Below are 20,848 nucleotides of genomic sequence, written 5' to 3'. Positions count from 1 at the left end.
TTGGGTTAACATGTTTAGCAGGTATAGTTTTTTATCTGTTTTTATGTGTAGGGCAAAACACAGTAAGGCATGGTAGCACTGCTGCTGTAGTCAAAACTTGCCAGGCAGAGGGTGTTTTGTCTGCAGGCAATAAAAGTCTATTGTAATCAGTTTACCAGTGCCAATACAGTTTTTAAGTGGTGCTTGTGAGACTTCCACTTAGTCTTCATAAGATGCCATTAGGATTGTATAGTATAAATGGTGTCTGTAAATACTGTTTTGCAGTCTGATATCATACCTTTTCTCATCTGCAGGTGTGTGGTTTCAGCACAGCATGGCTGTGGTCATCCACTTGCAAGTTGTTCCGATTGTGGTGGGGACCATGAACTTCTCTGGACTGACCATTCCTGATGGGGGCGTGCATATTGTAGGGGGTGAACTGGGTGAGGCTTTCATCATTTTTGCCACTGATGGAGATGTGAGGCTGGTGTCATGGGTGCAGATGATAAAAGGTCAAAACGAATACATCGACGAGTAAGAAAAACCCGATGTACAGAACGTGAATGGACTTAGTCCTTGGCAGTTCCATACGTAGATGTGCAAGCAGATTTGGAGCAGTGGTGCTGGAGAGGATGGCAGAGTCAGACTTAGCCTTAGGCATTGTGGAGTCAGCTTTGTCCTAGAAGGAAACAAAACAGGCTTGTGTTGCTTGTGTGGGAGTGGCAGTGCTGCCTGCAGTAGCCCAGGTCAGCAGTATCTGTGCTGCATCTCCAGGAAATACAAGACAATCTCTGGCTAGTTGCTTTTACTTCCTGGTTTTGCCAGTGCTTTTTATTACCTGTCTTACCCTGTAGTCCTGAAGAATCACCACCAAGGTACTGAGTGCTTCCTAGGAGCTGGGACAGCAAGCTTCCCATCCAGAATAAAATATAAATTCTCAGTGCAAATTAGGATTATATTTATGCAGACTGTCAAAGTTGATTGTGCTTCTTTATCAGGTCAGAGAACTGTGGGGTTTTTTTCATGGTGTTCCTCTTTTTTTCTTTATTGTATCCTTATGGCAGAGGGAGGGAAATCCTTGGGTTTGGTGTGGATGCACAAAAGAATGAAGGAAATAGGCTGAGTTGTAGAAGTGAGTTGTATTTCTTCAGAACTGCTTATGAAGCAGCACTGAGACAGAATTAAGTTTGAAAGTGGGGCTGATTTTAAGGAAAGGGTTTTGGTATGACACTTTGTAAAAGAATGGTTTAATCACTCCATGGGGATTTGGAAAATAGTTTTGCCAGGGTAGGTGTCGTTTGGAAAAGGTTGCAGTGATTTTGCAGTTTCCACAGAGGAAACAGGAGAGGCTGTTATTAGTGCAAGTTTGCCATAACTGCTTGGGTTTGCTCTGATAAGATGAAGCAGATTTTCAGTTGCCAGAGGAGCCCACTTCTGTTAGACCTTGGTGTTATGCCAGGTTTGGGTCTCTGGAGAGAGTAAGAACAGCTACAGGTGAAGGTGTACAGGACATGCACTGTTAGCAGAGCAGAAAGCTTGTTTTAGGAGTCAAAAACTCTGATCCCTGAAGGGATCAATATTAATGTATTTTCCTCTGCATTGCCCCGAGATAAGTGTACCTTTGTCACTGATATCTGTCTGATTAGTCTTGAATAGTCTTTAAAAGTTATATTATCTTATGATGACTTTGATGGAGAAGAAAAGACTGTGTCTTTTAAATAACATGTATTTCAATAATACAGATTTAGGAACATTTTGTTTTGGAAGTAGTGACTTACCTAAATCCTGATCCTGAAACAGATCTGATCTTCATAGAGAAGTAAGACATTATTTTCTGGTGAAGAAAATTTTAGGAGAGATATTCTGGCAAAATATTCTTATTTCCAAGTTGTAGCTATGAATGTGTCATCAGTCTGGGGTTGTTTGTGGACAAGCCGTTTTAATGTAGTTCAAGGTTTTAAAGCAATCTTTGCTGTAGAGGACAGGGGCAGAAACATAAAACCTGAAAGCAGGCAAGCCCCTGTGTTCAGTGCTTGCTTTCTGAGAAGTGAAGTTATCAGTATGGTCATGATCATGCTGGTGAAGCATATTTTGGCCCTGCCTCTTGGCCTAGTTTGTGCAGAGCCATGTCATGGTTCTCAGTAAAAGTTGTGTCTCATGGTTTCAGTCTCACTCTAAGGCTGGATATTTTGGGGTAAAATGGTTGAGGCCTTCTGCTGGGTAATTTATCTCATGTTATGTTCTGCCAAGTATACATCTGCTTGAGGAAACCATTCCTGAAATTGGCTGTAAATGGAAAAGCCAGCCTGCTTTCATGGTCTGAGGAGCAGGACCACAGTCCAAGCCAGTGGTAGGATGTGAGAGAGAACCCAAAGCAGCCCAAGTTTTGTAACTTTGGAGGGGAGAGAAATGAAGACTTGGGGAGGAGGGGCCAATGATAAGAGATTTTTGCTCACAAAATTTTTTCTCTCTTTCAATTTTGTGACCTTCTGCCTTCTAATGAGCTTAGCCGAATTAGTGAAGTGCAGTGTGTGTGTGCTTTTACTAATGTTGGTGTTAGCTGACTATGACTAGCTGTGTTCAGATTTTCATGGAATGTGCTGCCTCTCTAACTGATTAAATGGCTCTGGCTGTTTTCTTCACATTTCCTATTAGCTGTGATACTCATATTTTTAAAATATTTGAATGAAACCATAGTAAGATCTTCTGCACCAAAATGAATGTGTTTATGGAAGCCCTAATGTGTGTGATCCTGTTACTGAAATCAGCAGATGTGTATGTTCCTCTCCAGCCCCATGGAGGTGAGCTGAGATTGAGTCCCTTTCATCCAGATGGCAGCTCTTACTGAGGAGAACCACTGTGGGAAGCTGAAATAATGCACTGAGAGTGCCTCTGGGTTGGCTTTGTCCCTCCTTAGAGAAAAGGAAAAATAAGCGTACTAGGGAAAGATTCACCTTGCAGATATAATTTCTTCACGTGTTAAGCAAAATGTGTGTCTGCTTGGTGTTTGGAGGCATGAAATTCCCTTGCTGGAGTAAGAAAGGGATATTTCAATAATGTAAATCTGCAAAGAAAATAGTGGCTATTTGAGGTGTCAGGGGATAAACCTCTTAAAGTATAGCTTTGTATATGCTGCCTTTTTCTTTTTTTCAAATTCTACGTTCTGATGCAACATAAACTGTAAAACCCCATCCATCTTAAGTTTTTCTTAATTTCCTTTCCCAGTTAAAAGTTATGGACTCCTGCCCCAACCATTAGAAGACTGGGCTGATTCAGATCCAGTGTGATACTGTGAGAGCTCAGTCTGCTATCAGGTGTTACTCTAGGAGATTAATTTTTTTCAGTTCCTCGGTGGCTAGAATACTTTGTCTTTTGCTGTGAATCAGGCTTACAGGCAATAGTATATTTTCCCCTATACTCTTGCAGGCTGCTTTAATAGAGGCGAGGATCAGTCTAAAAGCACTGTTTTAGAGGAAGGCAGCAGATGAACTTTTGGTAGAGAAGTTTTTTTGTAGTGTGGTGATTGAATGGAGCTGGTTGGGCTGTCTCTGTGGTCAGCCCTTGGCAAATGGCCTGGCCTAAAAAGTGTGGTGAAGGAGTAGCTTTTCCCTGTTGTAAAAGCTCTACGATATTCCTAAAGATCTTTGATTTCTGAACCACACTTGAAATTAGAGGAATTCTTGACGATGTTAATGTTTTTGTAGATGCAGCTTAGTTGACACCATTGCTATTTATGCCTTATGTGAACGAAAGTGCTAGTGCTTATTTCTGTGCATGTCTCCTTGTTCATGTAGTGTAAGACTAGGTTTTTTATTTTAACTTAAATCAATTTTGTCCACCTCTAATTGAATGTTCAAGATACAACCTTACTCTGAGGACAGTGATATTGAATAAGACTTACTTGTGGTTTTGGATCTTGTGTACTTGAAGACTACAGGAATGGATCATAATTTGTATCTTAAAATTGCTGGAAACAACTGACAAAAAAATCAGGAAAAATAGCTGTTGATCAGGCTTTTACACTATATGTACCTTGAGATAAAGATTTCTTAAACTTTTATGTTATCTGTTGGAAACAAATATTAATGAAGACTTTTTTAATATTCTGGTTAAAGCACTGGAGAAGTTGGACAAAAACAATGCAAATATGCAAGGAGTATAGAGAGTCTTCTAAAATTGGGTTTAAAAAGCTACATATTTCTAATGTCTTTGAACTTTATTGCACTTCTAGTGATGAGGTGACATAGTGTTCAAGAGTGTCGCTGATGTGGCAGCTGTTGACAGATTGTCATTGTGTTTGTTTTGCCCAGTTCCTGTTTACTGGATTCCTTGTTTTCATCAAAGTGGAGAGGGGGGCAGAAAATATTACGAAACTTCCGTCTCATTTGTGAATAAACCCTGGATTGTGTGGTTCTTAATTGACCTGGAACTTGGACCAATGGACAGAAGCTGAGCTTCACTCTTTCATGGTCCAGTAGCTGCCATTTTGAACATACTTTTGGAATCCTTCTGCAGACTGTCACTTGGGAACCCTTGTTTAAAAGATAATTGCCCCCTTACTTTCTGCAAACCAAAATTACAGCAGTTCCTTAACATCTGGCTTCTGGGAATTATAGTGCATAAGCTTATTTTGTGTATGTCTTGATTAGTGATTGATATTTAATTGCATTTTTCAGGGGAATAAAATCAGCAGTGTTGATATTACAAAATGACAAAACATCCTCCGAATAGAAGAGGGATCAACTTTGAGGTGGGAGCCCAGTTGGAAGCCCGTGACAGATTAAAAAACTGGTATATTTTTAAAACCATTCATCTTATATTAATTTTAAGTCTTTACTATCTATAACATTTTGTATTGATTCAATATTTAGAGTCGTAGTTATTGGTTTGTAGGAAAGTAGTTAATTTATAGAAGTTTATATACCAGTGATTGAGATGGGCAATAGATGCTGGTATGTTGTGCTGGCCCTCCAGAAGTGTACTGGTGTTTTGTCTGGGAATAGGACTGCTCCTAAATCTAGTTGGACTTCAGGCTCTCATTCTCCTGAATTCACCCTTAAAGTTCTGTGCTATACTTAATATTGCAGAGCAGATATTATGGAAGAATAAATTCTTTGCAGTACAGAATATCCTTGCTGCTTCCTTTCCCGGTGCTGTTGTGAATTCATAGGCTCTAAAATCTGATTGAGTTTGTTAGGCCTGTGCTCATATGATGGTGGTCAGCTTTAGAATTAAAGAATTGTGTGGAGAAACATGTTCCATGCTAATAAGTCTGGTCTGATGCCTGTCTTGCAGTTCTCAGCTGTGAGGAAGAACATTTTTCTTCATGAACCACTGGATTAGGATGATGAAAAAGAGCCTACAAATTACTTAGCCTAACTTTGAATTTTCTGACTATGTACATTTCAGGTAGTCAGCTCAAAACTTAGCATTTAATAATTCTCAGTGAATAAGAGATAAAATGAAAATTACCAAAGCCTTCTTAAATACAGGAATTAATTTGGTTTTGTTAGCTCGTGTAGATAACTTCTCTTTCCATAAGTCACCTGTAGCTGATTTTTATTACAAAGTCTCTGTGGGTTAGGTATGATTGTACTTGAAGCTCTGGAACCTGCCAACAGGTGAAGTGTGCAAAGTCAGTGTTGAAAACTATTTGGGCATCTCAGGAAGACGGTGCACTGCCTTAGACACAGGGGATTTCTTCCAGAAGGTCTTGGTTGCATGAGAAGCGTGTTCTCTCCAGGTACAAGGGCATTGGAATTGTGAAAATGAGAAAACATAGCTCTTTCCATAAAGAACGTAAAATATGAACATTAAATCCTATTCACACGTTAATTTGGCTTAGCTGTGTATCCAAGACTTGTGTAGGTAAGCAAAGATATGAACCTACCTCCATTTTTTGTATTCTTCAGTTTTGTTAGTACAGCAAAAAAATTAGTGAAGGCTTACAAAAATAAGATCTCTTAGCCTGTCTGTAATGTAGGCTTTTTAGCGATGCAGTTTGGTGTAGCTGCTGTTTGAGTAAGGCTAATAACTAGTGTCCATGACTCTTATCCTTCTGATGTTTGCTCAGCAACAGTGTTTGAGTGTACGTAACTTTTGCACGGGAAGACTTTGGGGGGGGGGGGGGGGGGGCGTTCAACAACCTGCTCTACCTTCTGCATATCCCTTGGCTTAAATTTGAATTTTGGGCGTGCTATTCATTCCACGTTCTTTGGTTTTTGGAAACACTTGATCTTAAATTACCTGTCCTACACGCTTTGCAGCTCCGGTCTCACAACTTGGTTGTGAACTCTCCAGTTCTGAAATCTTTTGTTTCCTTGCTAAGCTTCGAACTCTGGATTGTGTGCATTTGCATTTTTAGGGTTTCTCAGTCAAAATTTTTAAGAGCTGGGGGCTTAGCAAAACTGTCAGTGCTGACACAACTCACTGGGTGTGGATTTGTAGAGGTCAGCAGACTGATTTTTTTCTCAGCTGCTTACATCTGCCCCGTGCATCTGCCCCAGGACCACACTGTGGTGTGGTTACCATGCACTCCTCTAGGGGCACAAGATTTTCTGTTTGCTGACACTTGCTTTTTCCTTTGGAGGTCCAGACTTTTCTTTTGTGTACTTTTGTTGCTGTATTGGTGCTAAAACAGTCACAAGTTTCCTGTTTAGTTAAAGTGCTGGCTTTGATTTCTGTTCTCAGTACCAAATACATCAGTCAATTCATGGCCCACTATTACCAATCTATTGGCAGTGATGCATTGGAAAATATTTCATGTCAGAGTACCATATACCTCTCTTTCATGTCAATGGCTTGTGCTCCAAATTGCTAGTTAAGGACTTCAGGGTGTTTGGATGTGTTGTCAACCCTAGTAAAGAAAAAACACTTTTTGCCAGCAGAGTAGTCAGTGTGGAGCCTGCTCTTTGTCGAAGTGCAAAGTGAATTTTGCGTCTTTACTGCTCATTCCAGAGGTTGCTTTGTTGTATTTGGAATCAGAGCATATTGGCAGTGCATTGCAATTCCTGGTGCAGTTGTCTGTCACGTCCTATACTTGAACTCCAGGGAGCACAGTGAGTCCTTTTGGTGTTTCACTTTAGGTTCTTAGGGCTTGGGTTGATGCATGGGAAGTGTTGTGACAGATTTGTCTGTTGGCCTCAGGTTGCTATAGGGAGAGAGCCTCTGTGGGTGCTGAGAGGTCTCATAGTGCTGGAGTTCAGAGGATGAAGGAGGGAGACTGCTGCAGTAGGACAGTCCTGAGTGGAGGGATCCCTGAGGGAATGCTGTAGCCATGGACATGGTCGCACTGTTGCAGCTGAATTAACTTTTTGAAGCCTTTTGCATTGAATCATTTAAACTGATTGAGTGGTGTCTAGCTGTGTCCTCTCTTACTGAAAAGAGGATAGCTGCACTGGATGCCTGCAGTAGGCAAATGATGTTACCTTTTGTTACCTTATTGTAATGATATATCCAAGTTTTTCTATTGTCTGAGTAAAATGGATGTGAAGGGGCTTTTGATTATGGTTAGAGCTCTTGAGTAGTATTGAGTATGGTGCTACCCTGTTAAGATTCAGATTGTCAGTCCCATGAGTTCAGTTGTTCATGCTGTCAGGAATTGGTCTCTAAGTACTAAAAAGATGAACCACTGTAGCTGTTGTCCTTCATGGTGCTGGTTCTCCTAAGTGCTTCCTTTCCTCTCTGCATTGCTTTGACTGCACTAAGGTTGTCCCTTCTTAGTTCCAAGGGAGTGGGGGTTTATAGCAGTTCTGGTTTGGTATGTAGGAAAAGAGAAGGGAAACAGACCTAGTCCAGGGAATTTCCAGATATTTACCTCTTCCCAGAAGAGGATAGTTTTGCCCCTCCTGTATGTTGCAAGATATTGTCTCCAATTTCACAGTGTTTCAGCGAAATACTTAAATCAGTACCATTTGGGGTTTTCTTACCCAGAATCTGTTTAGCTGTCTTGAATATCCATTGAGTCAGCTGAATACTTCCGTTGTGGTTTGGGGGAGGATGTGTTGGGCCACCCTGAACATATCTTAGTTGTTCTCTGGGGCCTTATCCAGGCTTCAGCTATTGGCCTTTCACTTAGTGTATCCTCTCATAGTATTTTTTTTTAATAAACAACTCTGAATTTCTTTGAAGTTACCTCTCCCCTATGTATGTCCTTTGGAGGAAGGGTATGGGTAATGTTCTGTTACTCTTCTGTATAGGTCTGTGAGCACTTGCACCTCCTGATGTGGTGCGCTTGCTCAGTTCTACAAAAGGTGTGAGAGGAAAGAAGCTTGGCCTGTCAGTGTGTGGTGCTCAGGGCTGTTGAGAACCTATGAACCTTTCTGTGACCCTTTCTGCTTTGTTTAGTGACTGCCAGTGCTCTCATCTGAAAAGAAAGTAGTGTCCCAGTGCCAAGGTTTGTCAGAGTACATGGATAGGTCTAGCACAGCTTGTAATAGGTTTACTGCTTCAGTCAAGAGCACTGAATGTATGTTAACTCATGTTTATTGCTTCAGAAAGAGAGAATGTTGAGGCTTTGCAGCATGTTCTCCAAGAACTGAAAGCTCTAGCTCAACCACACTCAGGTAGACTGAAATTTGGTTTCATTGTCGGATACTTTTTTGTTAATGATCTTAACTCCCATTAGTGAAGTGGGATAGGTGCAGATGCTACTGATATATGATTCTGGGATGATAGTTCTGGTGGAGAAAATTCCTTCTTTTGCTGGATGTGAAGCAGAGAGCAGTATTGCATCATTGAGTTAGCTGGCTCTTGTAACTTGGGCTTGTCTCATCTCAGTGGTAGATAGTGAATTGTGCTTCCTAGAGGTGGCTGTTTGGACAGGATTATTAGCTTTGTACTGAGTCAGCACTCTGCCCTTTTTATTAGCTTCCGTCTTCATCATTGAAAAATCTCAACGAGTCCTAGGCATACTGCAGTCCCAATGGCAAGAGCACCCTTCTGGCTGCTCTCTTGTTGAGAGGATATAGGATTTCTTACCTGGTTTTGCTGGTCTCAGATTGTAGGGAATGGGATGCTGATTTTTGTCATTATCTGTACTTAGTGATATCCAAAAATAATGTTTATGTTGTGGCTGTAACTACTGCCCCATCAAGAGCTTGTGGAGGACAGTACTTGAGTTACATAAATACAAAGTATATTGACTGTAACAGGAAGAAAGTTGTTTTTTTTCCCCCCCGCAAGAAGTTGGTGGCCAGTTACAGATGTCCCTGCTATAAATATCTCCCATTGGAATTCCTTTCCTCCACAGCCTTTGCTGCATGCATTTTGGTAATACATGGGGATGAACTAATGGCATAGCTTGACATGTGTGGTAGCAAGTATCCTTAGTCTGTAGTTGCAATGTAAGTCTCTAGTGTGGCCTATTCATAGGTCTTTGTGAAGTCATGACTGGGCATGACTTAGATCTGGTGGAGGATTTCAGTTGTAGGTAGATTTGCTTTCTCTTTGTGTAGGGTTGTAGAACAGTAGCCTGGATTGCATTTGAGTCTTAATTCTTACATGTCTAGGCTTTACTGTTAGTATCATGCTTGATCTTTTTGAGATGCCACTTCTTTCTACCACTTGTTCTGTCTTTCAAGTGTGGTTTACCAGATAAAGAATACTTGTGGATTTGAGTTTTGTCTTCAGCCCTTTGTTCAAGAATTCACTGGGGCCTTGTCTTTCTTCCAGAATACTGAAAGCACTGACAAATGGAAATTTTCTCTTGATGTTACTATTGCGGAAGGGAAAGCTTTGTGCTTGGAATGTTACCTTTAGTTGTGATAGTGAAATAGCTGTGATTCTGAAATCTGTACTGAAGTTACAAATTACCAATGCAATTTAAAGAAATACAGAGTTTGCTAGGTCTTCCTGATCAGAAACATTTAAATTTGACTCATCTCAGATTCCCCTACTACTAATGTACTAAGAAGTTTATATTTTAAAATCCCAGGATTTTGCAGATGAAATTTAACTTTGAGATTCTAAAACTTAAATTATGTTTAGTGTGCCTGCTGGAATTTTGGTGTTATATTGGGTAGATGATTTATGATGCCTGGTGATGGGTATCTTAGAGAAATGAGTGTATTGGCACCCAAGTGTTAGTCTTGGTAAGAGTGAACTGAAGCTATTGATTTTGTAAAATGTGATATGTCTAGATGTAGGGAAGGTCTTTCTGACTTCTGAATCTGTAGTTATTTTTTTTTTCCACACCAGAGTAAGAACTCCTTAGTTGTCTTCTCTTGCTGCAGCCAATGTTTGCATTTTGTGTTCAGTTTTGGGTTTTCTTATGTACTTTGCTCTGTCATTATGTAGCATCTTTATTGTTTATACAAGTGGTACATCAAATTAAAACAATTGGAGGAGCTAAACCGAGGTTAATGTGTATAAAGTGTCTGAGACAACTTCCCTTATTCATAATTAAAATATTTTAATCTACCTCTGGCTAGGTATCCAGCACACATTGAAGAAATTGATTATGAAGAGGGCAAAGTACTTATCCATTTCAAGCGCTGGAACCATAGATATGATGAATGGTTTTGTTGGGACAGTCCTTATTTGCGGCCCTTAGAGAAAATACAGTTAAGAAAAGAAGGATTGCATGAGGAAGAAGGTTGTGCAGTAAGTGCAAATTTGAGAATATTTGTAACGGTTTAGTGTGTGTTTGTATGAATGATGACCTTTAAAATGCTTCAGTGTTGCTGTGTTACCTGCTGTGTAAATTTTATGATTTCTTCTAAACATTGAAAATTAATAATTGAAATGTTTTAATAAGGTTGTATGTTTCAGTAATTCTCAGATAAAGACGCTTTTAACTACTGTTTTGTAGGGATTTCATATCAATGATCGGGTACTGGCATGCTGGTCTGACTGTCGCTTCTATCCAGCCAAAGTTACTTCTGTTAACAAAGATGGTAAGGATTTCTGGTTTTGTCACACTTAGTAGTTATGTATTTCTAATTGTGCTGGAAACTCATTTGGGGGAGAGATACTACAGCAGATGGAAAACCGCTTTGAAAATGCAGTTTTGTGTTTTAGATGTGTTTTAGTCTGTCATTAACTCTTAACCTCTTACCTTTATTACGAGAAAAGAGCTTTCTGCTGGGCTATCTAGTCAGTACTTGCTTTAAGTATATATGTGAGAAAAGTTGTTTCTTAAATTTGTTTTTATTGCCTATAAAGTGCAATAAAACCTATTGTCAGAGCTGCAGAATCCCCTTAAAAATCAGAATGGGAGGGGGAACTGTGAATGATTTGTTTTAATGTTGGGCTTGCTTTAGATTGTCTGTGTTGTAAGATCAAGGAGAAAAGAACTGTGTGATTATATATTGCAATATTCCACCAAAAATATTTTGGGGTTTTGTGAGTAAGGTGCATCTGGGGAGCAATTCTAAGATGAGACACGCTCCTTTATTTTGACCAGAATTGTTTTGGATCACTTTGCTGTGTCTCCCTGGCCTGTGATAGGAGCTCTGTGTTGAGGATTCTGACAACACAGGTAAAGCAGCTTTCGTCTAGGGCTAATTGTGCAGCTGTAGTGTTGGAGCTATTAGCTGGCACTGTGTTAAATACCTTCTGATCTTTGAACTCTTACACTTTGTTTTCATATTTTAGGTACCTACACTGTGAAATTTTATGATGGTGTAGTTCAGACAGTCAAAAACATTCATGTCAAAGCTTTTTCCAAAGATCAGGTAAGGATGGTGCTTGTGCAGCTAGTGTATTCTTAAATGAGCAGTTCAGGTGGCTAGATTTGGTGAATTATATAATGTGAAATTAATGAAAAACCTTTACTGCTAAAATGCAGTATGTCTGAAATAAAGTCCCTTAAAATGAAAAAGGGTGATGAATATCTCAGGAAAGGGAAAAGGGGACTTCATTTCTCCTTCATTAATGGGAATCCCTTAAAATGAAATGTGAATCTTTGTGCTGTGATTTGCAAAGCTCTCAGGTTCTTTAAATGCACCTCTTGAACTAAAGAAGTCATAGGTATATAAGTAAAACAGATTTCCAAAAGTCATTGGAAAATTCAGAATGTACATACTAAAGCTAGTGGTAAGGTTTTGAATCACGCTGTGATTGTTCTCCCTGTTCGCGATTACTTTAAATATATATATATGAAATATATATACATTTATACACACATATATATTTAAAAATAAAGGAGTGACAGCTATGGAGTGGACAGAAACTGTTCTTTTCCAAAGTAACTGCTTAATATTCATGAGGCACTTAAGGAGCATGACTGTTAATATTTCGCCTCACAGCTTTGAGAAGGTCAGCTTTTTTTAACTAGTCCTTGTTTCTTTTCTGTGGTTTGGCTGTTTTACCAACCCTTCACTTGCTCAGCACTTGCTGAGTAGCTTCAACCTTCACCTCATGAGAGAAAGTAGTAGTGAGCCATTACATTTTAAAAAATAGAAATTCTTCTGCTGATGGTGAGGAGGAAGAAGTGCTGCTCTGTACTTTGATTTTCATGTACAGGCACGTAGGAAAGGCTAGTTAAGTTCTGGTCTTGAGTAACTTGGTTAAAACTTCTGAAATAACTGCTTCAGAATAATTTTCATTACAGACAGGGTTTTCAGTCTGATCTCTTGCCACACATTCCTGTGTGGTAACTGTAGTATGTGGGTTTTTTGGTCATACTCTCTGCCTTTAGTTTTCTGAAACTTTAAGTTTGAGCAAAGAAATTGAATCTGTCCCCTCAGTACAAGTCTTAAACACAGATTCCAGTAATGAGTGTCAGTGGTACAATTTATATTTGTCACTGTTGTGGAGAGGTATGGCAGTCCTCCAGATTTCTGTATCTGCCAGGCTGGATTGGAACACTGTTTCACGTTTGCCAAAAGTGCCCTTAATAGCTTTTAAATGGTTATCATTGTGTTGGTAGAAAGTTGAGTAATACTCACAAGTGAACTAGTGCAGAATCTTCATTTCCATGAGAAATGTTTTGATGATATTTAGCATTAAATAAATGGAGTTGAACAATCTGCAGAAATACTCTGCATAAGTAAACAAAAATATTTTGTCTCTCTTTTATGAAGTTTCGTGACGCTGCATAGTTTTGGAAAGTTTTGAAAGGAGATGAAAAGGGGTTTTTAGTTAATTCTTTCTGTTTTCTCCTTTTATCCTTTGTCCAAGAAGATTTCTCTTAGCCCAAGAGAATCTCTTTAGTTATGCTAGAACATTTTTTCTGTCCTTTAGCATAAAAAAGTATAAAGTGAGAATTTCCTAGTGAGCTCTACTTATACAATCAGAAGTAAAGTTTGAAAAAAAAAAAAATACTTGAGCCACTGGAGTGCTCAAGAATGAGAAAAAAACAGGTACAACAGTAGTGTAGCAGCATGGTGGAAGTGGACTGGAGGTGTCTTGTTCCTGTTCTTCAGGAGGAAAGAGTGTAGTCATGAAGGCAGACATGGCTCAGATCTTAGTACTTGTTAAGGAAAAGTGCTCCAAATCATACAATTCCTGAAGGGAGCAACATAAACAGGTTTTTTACAGTATTAAAATACTGTATTTTAATATTTTAATACTTTAAATATTAAAATATTTACAGTATTAAATATACTGTCCCTGTGTAGAGTGTGTAACTGGCTATGTTGAACAGTGATGGTAAAATGCTAATGACCTGTAACTGTAACAATGTGCCTTTGCAAGGACACACAACTTTTAAGAGTTCAGGAACACCAAGAGGTAATTCAGACATACTGTATTCATGATTCAGTTTCTTGAGAATGTTTTGATTAGGATGGCTTAGGAGAGTTCCAGTACCAAATATTTGATTCAGATCAGATAGTTTTGTAAGCATAGAAAGTGTTGAAACATAGTTGCCTGAGGGTTGTTTTTTGAGGTGGTAGATGTTAATTTGTTTGTTTGGGGTGGGTTTTTTGTTTTGTTAGTTTGTTTTCCCCTGATGTTTGAGTTGCTGCTTCCCTGAAGCTTCTCCCATAAGGAATTTACAGAATACAAACTTCTAGGATGTCTGGAAAAAGGAGTGCTCAGACACGTGAAAGGCTTTCTTCCCATTTACCTGTCTGTTTTCGTGGAATGTACAGAAATTTCATTTCATGCTTTTAAACAGTGACTTTTTTTAAAATCACATCTGTAACAAGTATGGTTGAAATAATACTATAGAGAATGGAGCAGATTGCATGTTCACCATTTTAATGCAGCAGTATTATTTCTTGAGGCTACAGTCCGAAAATACCTGAAAAGGTATCACTTCATGTAAGCCACAGATAGACAGGAATACTGGAGGGGGATAAGGCAAGATGTAGTGCAGTACAAGTAAATAGTCTTAAGTGGATTCTCAGAATTTCATATGCCTTGAAGCACGTGTTCCACTTCCTTTCCCCAAGAAGGTGTTGAGGTATTTAGCCTTTCCTGTCCTCTGATCCTGGGTCAAAGTTCAAGATTGTTGGGCCCTATAGAACTGTGTCTGGGAAGGAGCATGGTGCTCTTTAGTGCTTCAATTAGGCTACAGGAAGAGAGATGTTAGTTGAACTAAAGGCAGTGTTGATACATGACCAATATAAATTTTTAATCCGCGTGCAAAGGTAGAAGATTTCTGTTCATCTAGGACAGCCTGTAGCAGGATCACTGGAAGGGGAAAAAAACATAATCAGCATGTATCATCCTCCCTGCTGCTTCCCAGTGGTGTAAAGCCTGATCACAAAAGGGGAAGGACATGGAGTACCCGTAGCAATATTAGCAGCAATGATTAGTACAAACAAACTGCGTGCCTGTTTTGAATGAGACTCTACTGTGAAAGGAAGAGAGTTTGCACATCCAAGTGATTGACCTGTCTGCTGTTTTCTCTGCTCCTGACTCCTACTCTTTCTGCAGTGTCCCAAGTAGATTTTATGTAGTACTGCACAAGCTAGTAGGGACCCAGCCTACTTCTGGGAGCAAAGGAACAGCAGTCTTCTGCCATTGTGTGGTGAGGAATGGTTTTCTTGCCCTGTCCTGTTCACATTGCGCAGGTTCTTCACCAGTTCAGGTGCCTCTAAGTTTTAATCTGTGGGTTGCAATAGAGTGTGTACTTTTATCACTTGAAAAACTGGACAAAGATGCAAGTCTGCTGAATACAAAGGGGAGGGGTGGCTTTTAGACTACAGTGAGTTGATTTTCCTGTCATTCTCTTTATTCTAGAATATTGGGGGTGATGCTAAGCCTAAGGAAAGAGGTAATGAAATTCCATCATCTCCTGAAAACCAGAAGTTTAAAGAGCAGAGGAAAGCAACAGGTAATGCAAAGAAAGACGAAGATGAAAAGACATTAAAGACTGAGAAACGAGTTAAACAACCCGATAAAGAGGGAAAATTTGTAGTCATCTCGGAAAAAGTCAAGATCTCAGAAAAGAATATATCTAAGAATGGAAAAGAAGATAAAGAGAATATATCAGAGAATGATATGGAATATTCAGTAGATACACAAGTTGAGAAGAAGCCTGAGAATGACAAGGTAAAGAGTCCACAGGAAAATGCGAAAGAAACTAAGCGAAAGCGTGGCAGACCACCAATAACACCTCCCACGGGTATGTAGCCAAGCTTAAATGTTTAGCATGTAACAGAACACTTTTAAACTTACTTAAAGGAATAAGCAGTGTCTTGCTCTTTCACAGCCTAAATCTCTAGAAACTCTTAAAAAACTTTAAGTTCATCTTTGTTTGACAGTCAGGAGCGTGCTGAAATTTGGAGCCTTGGTGGTTTGGTCAGAGATTGGATTTAGGCAAGTAACCATCACATAATATAAAGCATACCTGTCGCAGGGTTAAATACTACTATATGGGTTTTAGAAGGCCATGTGAAGCTGTATGTATGCAAGTGCAGTATTTTAGATTGTGAGGCTTGGGAATTTGTGTTAAAGTGTTTCACAGGTTTGTATTCAATCAGTTTTTCTTCTGTTATGTAAATATGTAGAGCCAAGTTCTCAGACATTGCAGCCCATAACTTTGGAGTTAAGACGTCGGAAAATACCTAAAGGATGTGATGTTCCATTGAAGCGTCCCAGGATTGAAAAAACATTGTGTGAGTTTTTTGATATTCAGCTCTCACACTATGTGTATGTGTGTGTATAAATATAAAAGTTCTTCAGGCTTAATGGGTGGAGGAGGGATAAAACAGCTCTGGTATTAATCTTGAACTGTGATAGATGCATTGACTGAAATGCAGCACCTGTTTTTCATAAATTTGCCATTCATATGTGGCATCATCATGCTGGAATTCCCCCCTAAATCTTGGAAGTTGGTTTTGGATAAAAGAGGCATAAGTTGTGAGCCTTGATGTAAAAGTTCATAGATGTATGGGTGGCAGTGATTATATTGTCTCCAATATATAGAAGGCTATGGAAGCCTTAGAAGTTGTAGAAACTTCAGTTACTAGATGAAAGATTAAAGCAATGGCACTTTAATACTATGTAAATATTTATGCCACTACAGTTGAATAGCTTCTACTTTATCTTTCTGTGCTTTGTGTGGAGGCTGAAGAACTTGAGTGTGTTGATGAGGAAAGAAGATTATATTCTCTGTAATAGTGTCATGGCCAAGGAGATGAAGACCTAAAGAAAACTCTTTCCTTAATACCACACTCTTAAACTTCAGTGTGTGTAGGTTATCCAGCTCAGTCACAGCTTTTGATGTGTCTGAATTGTCTCATCTAACTCCTGATATTATTTATGTCCATGGAACAGTTTGTTTAGACCAGCTCCACTATAAGGGGATGAACACACCCCCACTGCTCTGCAGTATGCTTCTGTGTGCATTTTACTCAGTGGAATTCTTTTTTCTCAGTAACAAACTAGTAAGATATTGATCTGTATTCATACTTCAAATCTGTTACTAGAAGAAAAAAGTAGAGAGCTTTTGCTGTATTTTTATGCTTATTTGTAACTTATTGTAGCTTTTACAGAGGCCTGATTTTCCAGGCTTTTTAGCTTTTAAGGTATTAGCCTTAATTCTTAAAAAACACACTTTGAAGGGAGTCACGGGGAGGGAAGAACTTAAAAGTTTGCTTGTGATCTGTTTGTACTCCTGTAACTGCATAGTACCATTAAATACAACTGTTCCAGCTCAGGAAAAACTTAAGAGCTCTTCAGATAATGCTGAGAGAGACCAGATCAGGAGGCGATCTTCAAGACTCTCATCCAGTATTAGCCATGAGATTTTAAATACAGATCTTGTCACAACTTCCACGGAAATTCAGACTTGGAAAGATGCAGTACCTAACCAAAATGAATCTGAGAAGGGTGAGTGCCTTCACAGTGTACCTCAGATTTTTGTGACGAGGTGGTCATGTAGTTGTTGCAAACTCTGTATTTTCAGTTGCTTAACCTGCAGGCTCTGTATCTCCCATTAAAACCTGTTTGCATCAACAGTGCAGAGAAAACTCATGGAAAGTTTATATTGCTCTGCTGCCCTGATTGCTTTTGGCTTTTGATTCCCTTTCTGTCAGTAACCTCAGCATTTCCCTTGGGTGATGGGAGCTTTTCCAGCAAAGGAGAGCTCCATAGGCTAAAATTTTCCAAGGAAATAGAGTTTTTTTGATTGTTTAGTTTTCTTTTGTAGGGAATACAGGTTCTGATTGTGAAAATGAGGTAATTTCAAAGTTTTAACACTTTCAGATTGTAGAAGTAACAGCCCTAGTACTGAACTCTTACAGTTCTTACAGATTAATCCTATTGTTGAACACTAAAAGCATCAAATAGGCTGCTTTTATGCTTAAACAGGGTTGAGATAACACTCCCTTTTCTGCCCTGTGCTTCACTGCCTTTCCTTTTTGAGGGAGCTCTTGTATGAGATCCATCCTGTTCTGGGCTAGAAGCAGTTAGCTTGTGTGTTTCTAAGCAGCTGTAAGTTCAGAGGGGTACTACAAATTAGTTGTGTTGCAAAAATTTTGTGTGACCAAGAGCAAGCAGTCAAGAGCATGGATGGGTATTTTTCTCCATTATCATTGATGAGGATTTCCCCTCTTCCCCCCCCCCCCCCCAGTGTTCTGAAGTATGCTTTTGTATGCGTTTTACTCAGGGGAACTTTTTTTCTCATTCCAGTCCAGTTAGAAATTCCTGTTGAATCTGACCAAAGTTTTGGTGAACAAGGATCACCTGGAAACACATTGCATAGCACAGCACTCAGTACAGATGCCAGTTTGGAGGAAGAAAAAGCTGAAGACACTGAGTCTTCCTCTGTTCCTGTCAGAACTCAAGAACCTTCTGCTGCTACAGGTTCAGGTTTTTCATACTTAATGTTGATGCATTTCTTAAGGCAACTGACACCAGGTGTTTTATACTTGTGCAGGTGTTAAAACTGTGCATTTTTGCAATGTTAACTTTGGTAAAAAAATGCATATTGTTACACTTGTGGACTCGGTTTTAATCTTGTGCTTTCAAGTTGGACAGCAGTCTTAAAAGTGGAAATTGTAATTTTTAAATGACTGTTTGTCAGTTTTGAAAACTTCTTGTTTTCAGTGTTTGGAATTCTGGATTAAATTGAACTTAGCACCATAAAAGGTCAGGTTCTTTTCTCCTTAATGTGCTGCAAGTATGTGGTAATATTGCTATTTCTGCTGTTTGGAAATCCTGATTGTGCATTTTTATATCCTTTTGTTTAGTCTTGGAGAATTTAGTACAAATGTATGAAATAGTTCAAACATTTCAGTTTGAACTGTCTTAATATATTTACTCTATTTTCTTTAGCTGAGGAGTGTTCTTACCTTGCCTTTTCAAATTAAAATTTTCTTTGCAGATAGTAGACTGTCAAAACATGGTGCTGTCCTGTGATTATTTCTCATAACTTTCATCTTTGGATCTACAGCTAACTAGGGAAACTTGAAGTACATATTTTCTAGTTTATGCTCAATTTAACAGTGTAACAGAGCACTTGGAGAGATTTACGATTTCTCAGCATTGCTGGAGTAAACTGTGTGTTGTTTGTTGGTTATTTTAAATTTACCTCTTGTTTGCACTTATTTTCTCTCGCTCACTTGGGTGTAACTGTTCAAGTCACATGTCCTCTCCCTTTCCACTAATGGGTACCCTCAGTGCTGGAAGGAACTGACCTCTTCGCTTTGGTTGGATGTGTAAATGAAAATGTATGCATTTACACTATTTAGAAATATGAGCTCTTTTGATGTTGGTCTCCTTCAGGTGTTGCTGAGCATTTGTAATTTGGGTTTAATCTCGGGAGAATTCTAACTGTATGTTTAATATTTGTGTGTGTAGTGTCATTCACATTAATGGAATGTGTGGGGTGTGGCCTGAGCTTGCTTCAATGGATACAAGCAGCAAAACTGTGGGAGCAGGGCTTGGCTAACGCCTGCCCAAAGGCTCTGATAGGCTTTGTGCACTCTTGTTCCTGGCTCTTTTGTCAGGACTTGAGCAAACTAGATTAATTTGGGAATATTCATTCACATTGCATTCTGACCTGAAGTACAACACTGTTTTTTAGGTAAAAATACACACTTCTGAGTCTGGATTTTATTTAATTGAAAATTGTTTCAGTTAACATTAGAAATCAGACATGCACCTCAGTGACATCCAGATGTGACAAGCAGGTGTTTTTATTGTAAAGGATTGGTGATAAAAACTATGCAGGGTCTTGGAGGAAATACTGTCACCTGAAATCCAACTGCAAAAGTCTACATTTCCATACTTAACCAACATTAAAAATGTTATTAACAAGCAGTTTTAGAAAATTCATATAGTCTATCACAGATAAATCCTTTGTAGTTAAAAGTGGATCTGTGTTTCCTTCTCTGTGCTCTGTCTTGGTTGTGGGATTGTACTGGTACACCCCAGTGCTGATGAGTTGCTTGATGGGGGAGCAGCAGGGCTTGGTATTTTACCTGGTGGTGGTGCATGTGTAGCAGCATGACAGTGACAGGTGCCTCTAGGTGGGATCTGAAAATACCTCTGAAAATCTCCAATGGCTTCTCAATGTTGCAGAGCCCAGGCATGTGGTCCTAAAAATAGCTGGTGTTGGAGACTGGCAGCTGACTTAAATAATTTATGGATGATTATCAAGGGAACAGATAGGCTCCAGATAGAATAACTGTGTGTCAGTTATGTTCATTAGTGTGCCATGTGTTTGAAAGAGATTTGGGTCTTGGGCAGGGGGCAAAGTACATTGTTGGAGAGTAGGTGGTCTGTGTGGGAGAAGAGGGTGTCTGTTGCATGTGAGATTCCTGAAGTACAGCATGGAAGTTAGTCATTGGTAGCTTTGCATATGTAGAACAAAGGCAGTATTGTAATCCAGTATTACCATTATAATTTGTCTGTAGACTTTAAATCTAGTCACTAAATGAGAATGAATTATCTTCCTGCAGGAGAATACTGTAAAACCTATGTTTCCCTCAGTGTGATTTGTTAGTGTCATTTTGGCATTGTTGAGTAGTACATTCTGGTAGTACAAATTTTATGTTGCATGATCCTTAGGAAGAAAGTTATTTTTATAGCATTTGAATATCAGGAATTTTTAAGGACACAAGCATTCCTTTTAAAGGATATTTTTCTAGTCACTGGTTGTAGATGATTCAAGATTAATAGTGGTTGCAGACATTTATAACAGCAAACACAGTCTGGAGGTCTTCCTATGACTGAGATGTTTTAGAATGGAACATGTTCTGAAAGGGCAATATGGCACTGTTTGTCAAAAATGAAGTTCCTTTTTAAAAAGCTTCACCAAAATTCTGAATAATTACATGTACCGAAAGATTAGAATCCTGTTCTCCTGGCTTTTGGCATCTCTGATGACAAAGGGACCAGAAGTGGTGATCAGAATTTAGCTAAATCAAGCTGTCTTTCCAAAAAATATGTGACAGTCAGTTGGCAAATTTTTGCAGCCAGTTAAAGGTCTGCATACATCTGAAAACAAGCATTTCATAGCTGTTCTTAT

At 39.1% G+C, this 20,848-nt stretch overlaps 1 protein-coding gene across 10 annotated transcripts in view; it reads left to right on the top strand.

Moving 5' to 3' along the window:
• PHF20 (PHD finger protein 20) overlaps nt 1-20,848 on the top strand; it is a 72,269-nt gene that overhangs the window by 10,278 nt on the left and 41,143 nt on the right. For 5 of the 10 annotated variants that reach the window (XM_054274474.1, XM_054274471.1, XM_054274469.1 and 2 more), the window contains 9 exons: nt 294-422; nt 4,656-4,770; nt 10,410-10,581; nt 10,790-10,874; nt 11,575-11,654; nt 15,112-15,496; nt 15,882-15,989; nt 17,029-17,205; nt 18,007-18,186. In XM_054274474.1, the coding sequence (XP_054130449.1) occupies nt 4,688-4,770; nt 10,410-10,581; nt 10,790-10,874; nt 11,575-11,654; nt 15,112-15,496; nt 15,882-15,989; nt 17,029-17,205; nt 18,007-18,186 (1,270 nt within the window). In that variant the 5' untranslated portion in view covers nt 294-422; nt 4,656-4,687. The remainder of the gene's footprint in view (nt 1-293; nt 423-4,655; nt 4,771-10,409; nt 10,582-10,789; nt 10,875-11,574; nt 11,655-15,111; nt 15,497-15,881; nt 15,990-17,028; nt 17,206-18,006; nt 18,187-20,848) is intronic. The other 5 variants (XM_054274473.1, XM_054274472.1, XM_054274470.1 and 2 more) reach the window with 2 other exon arrangements.

This window comes from Melozone crissalis, unplaced genomic scaffold (genome assembly GCF_028551555.1).
Source record: "Melozone crissalis strain CALT ecotype California unplaced genomic scaffold, PUWL_Pcris_2 ptg000017l_1, whole genome shotgun sequence".
Taxonomy (NCBI): domain Eukaryota; kingdom Metazoa; phylum Chordata; class Aves; order Passeriformes; family Passerellidae; genus Melozone; species Melozone crissalis.
This window is presented reverse-complemented; position numbering and strand designations above follow the sequence as displayed.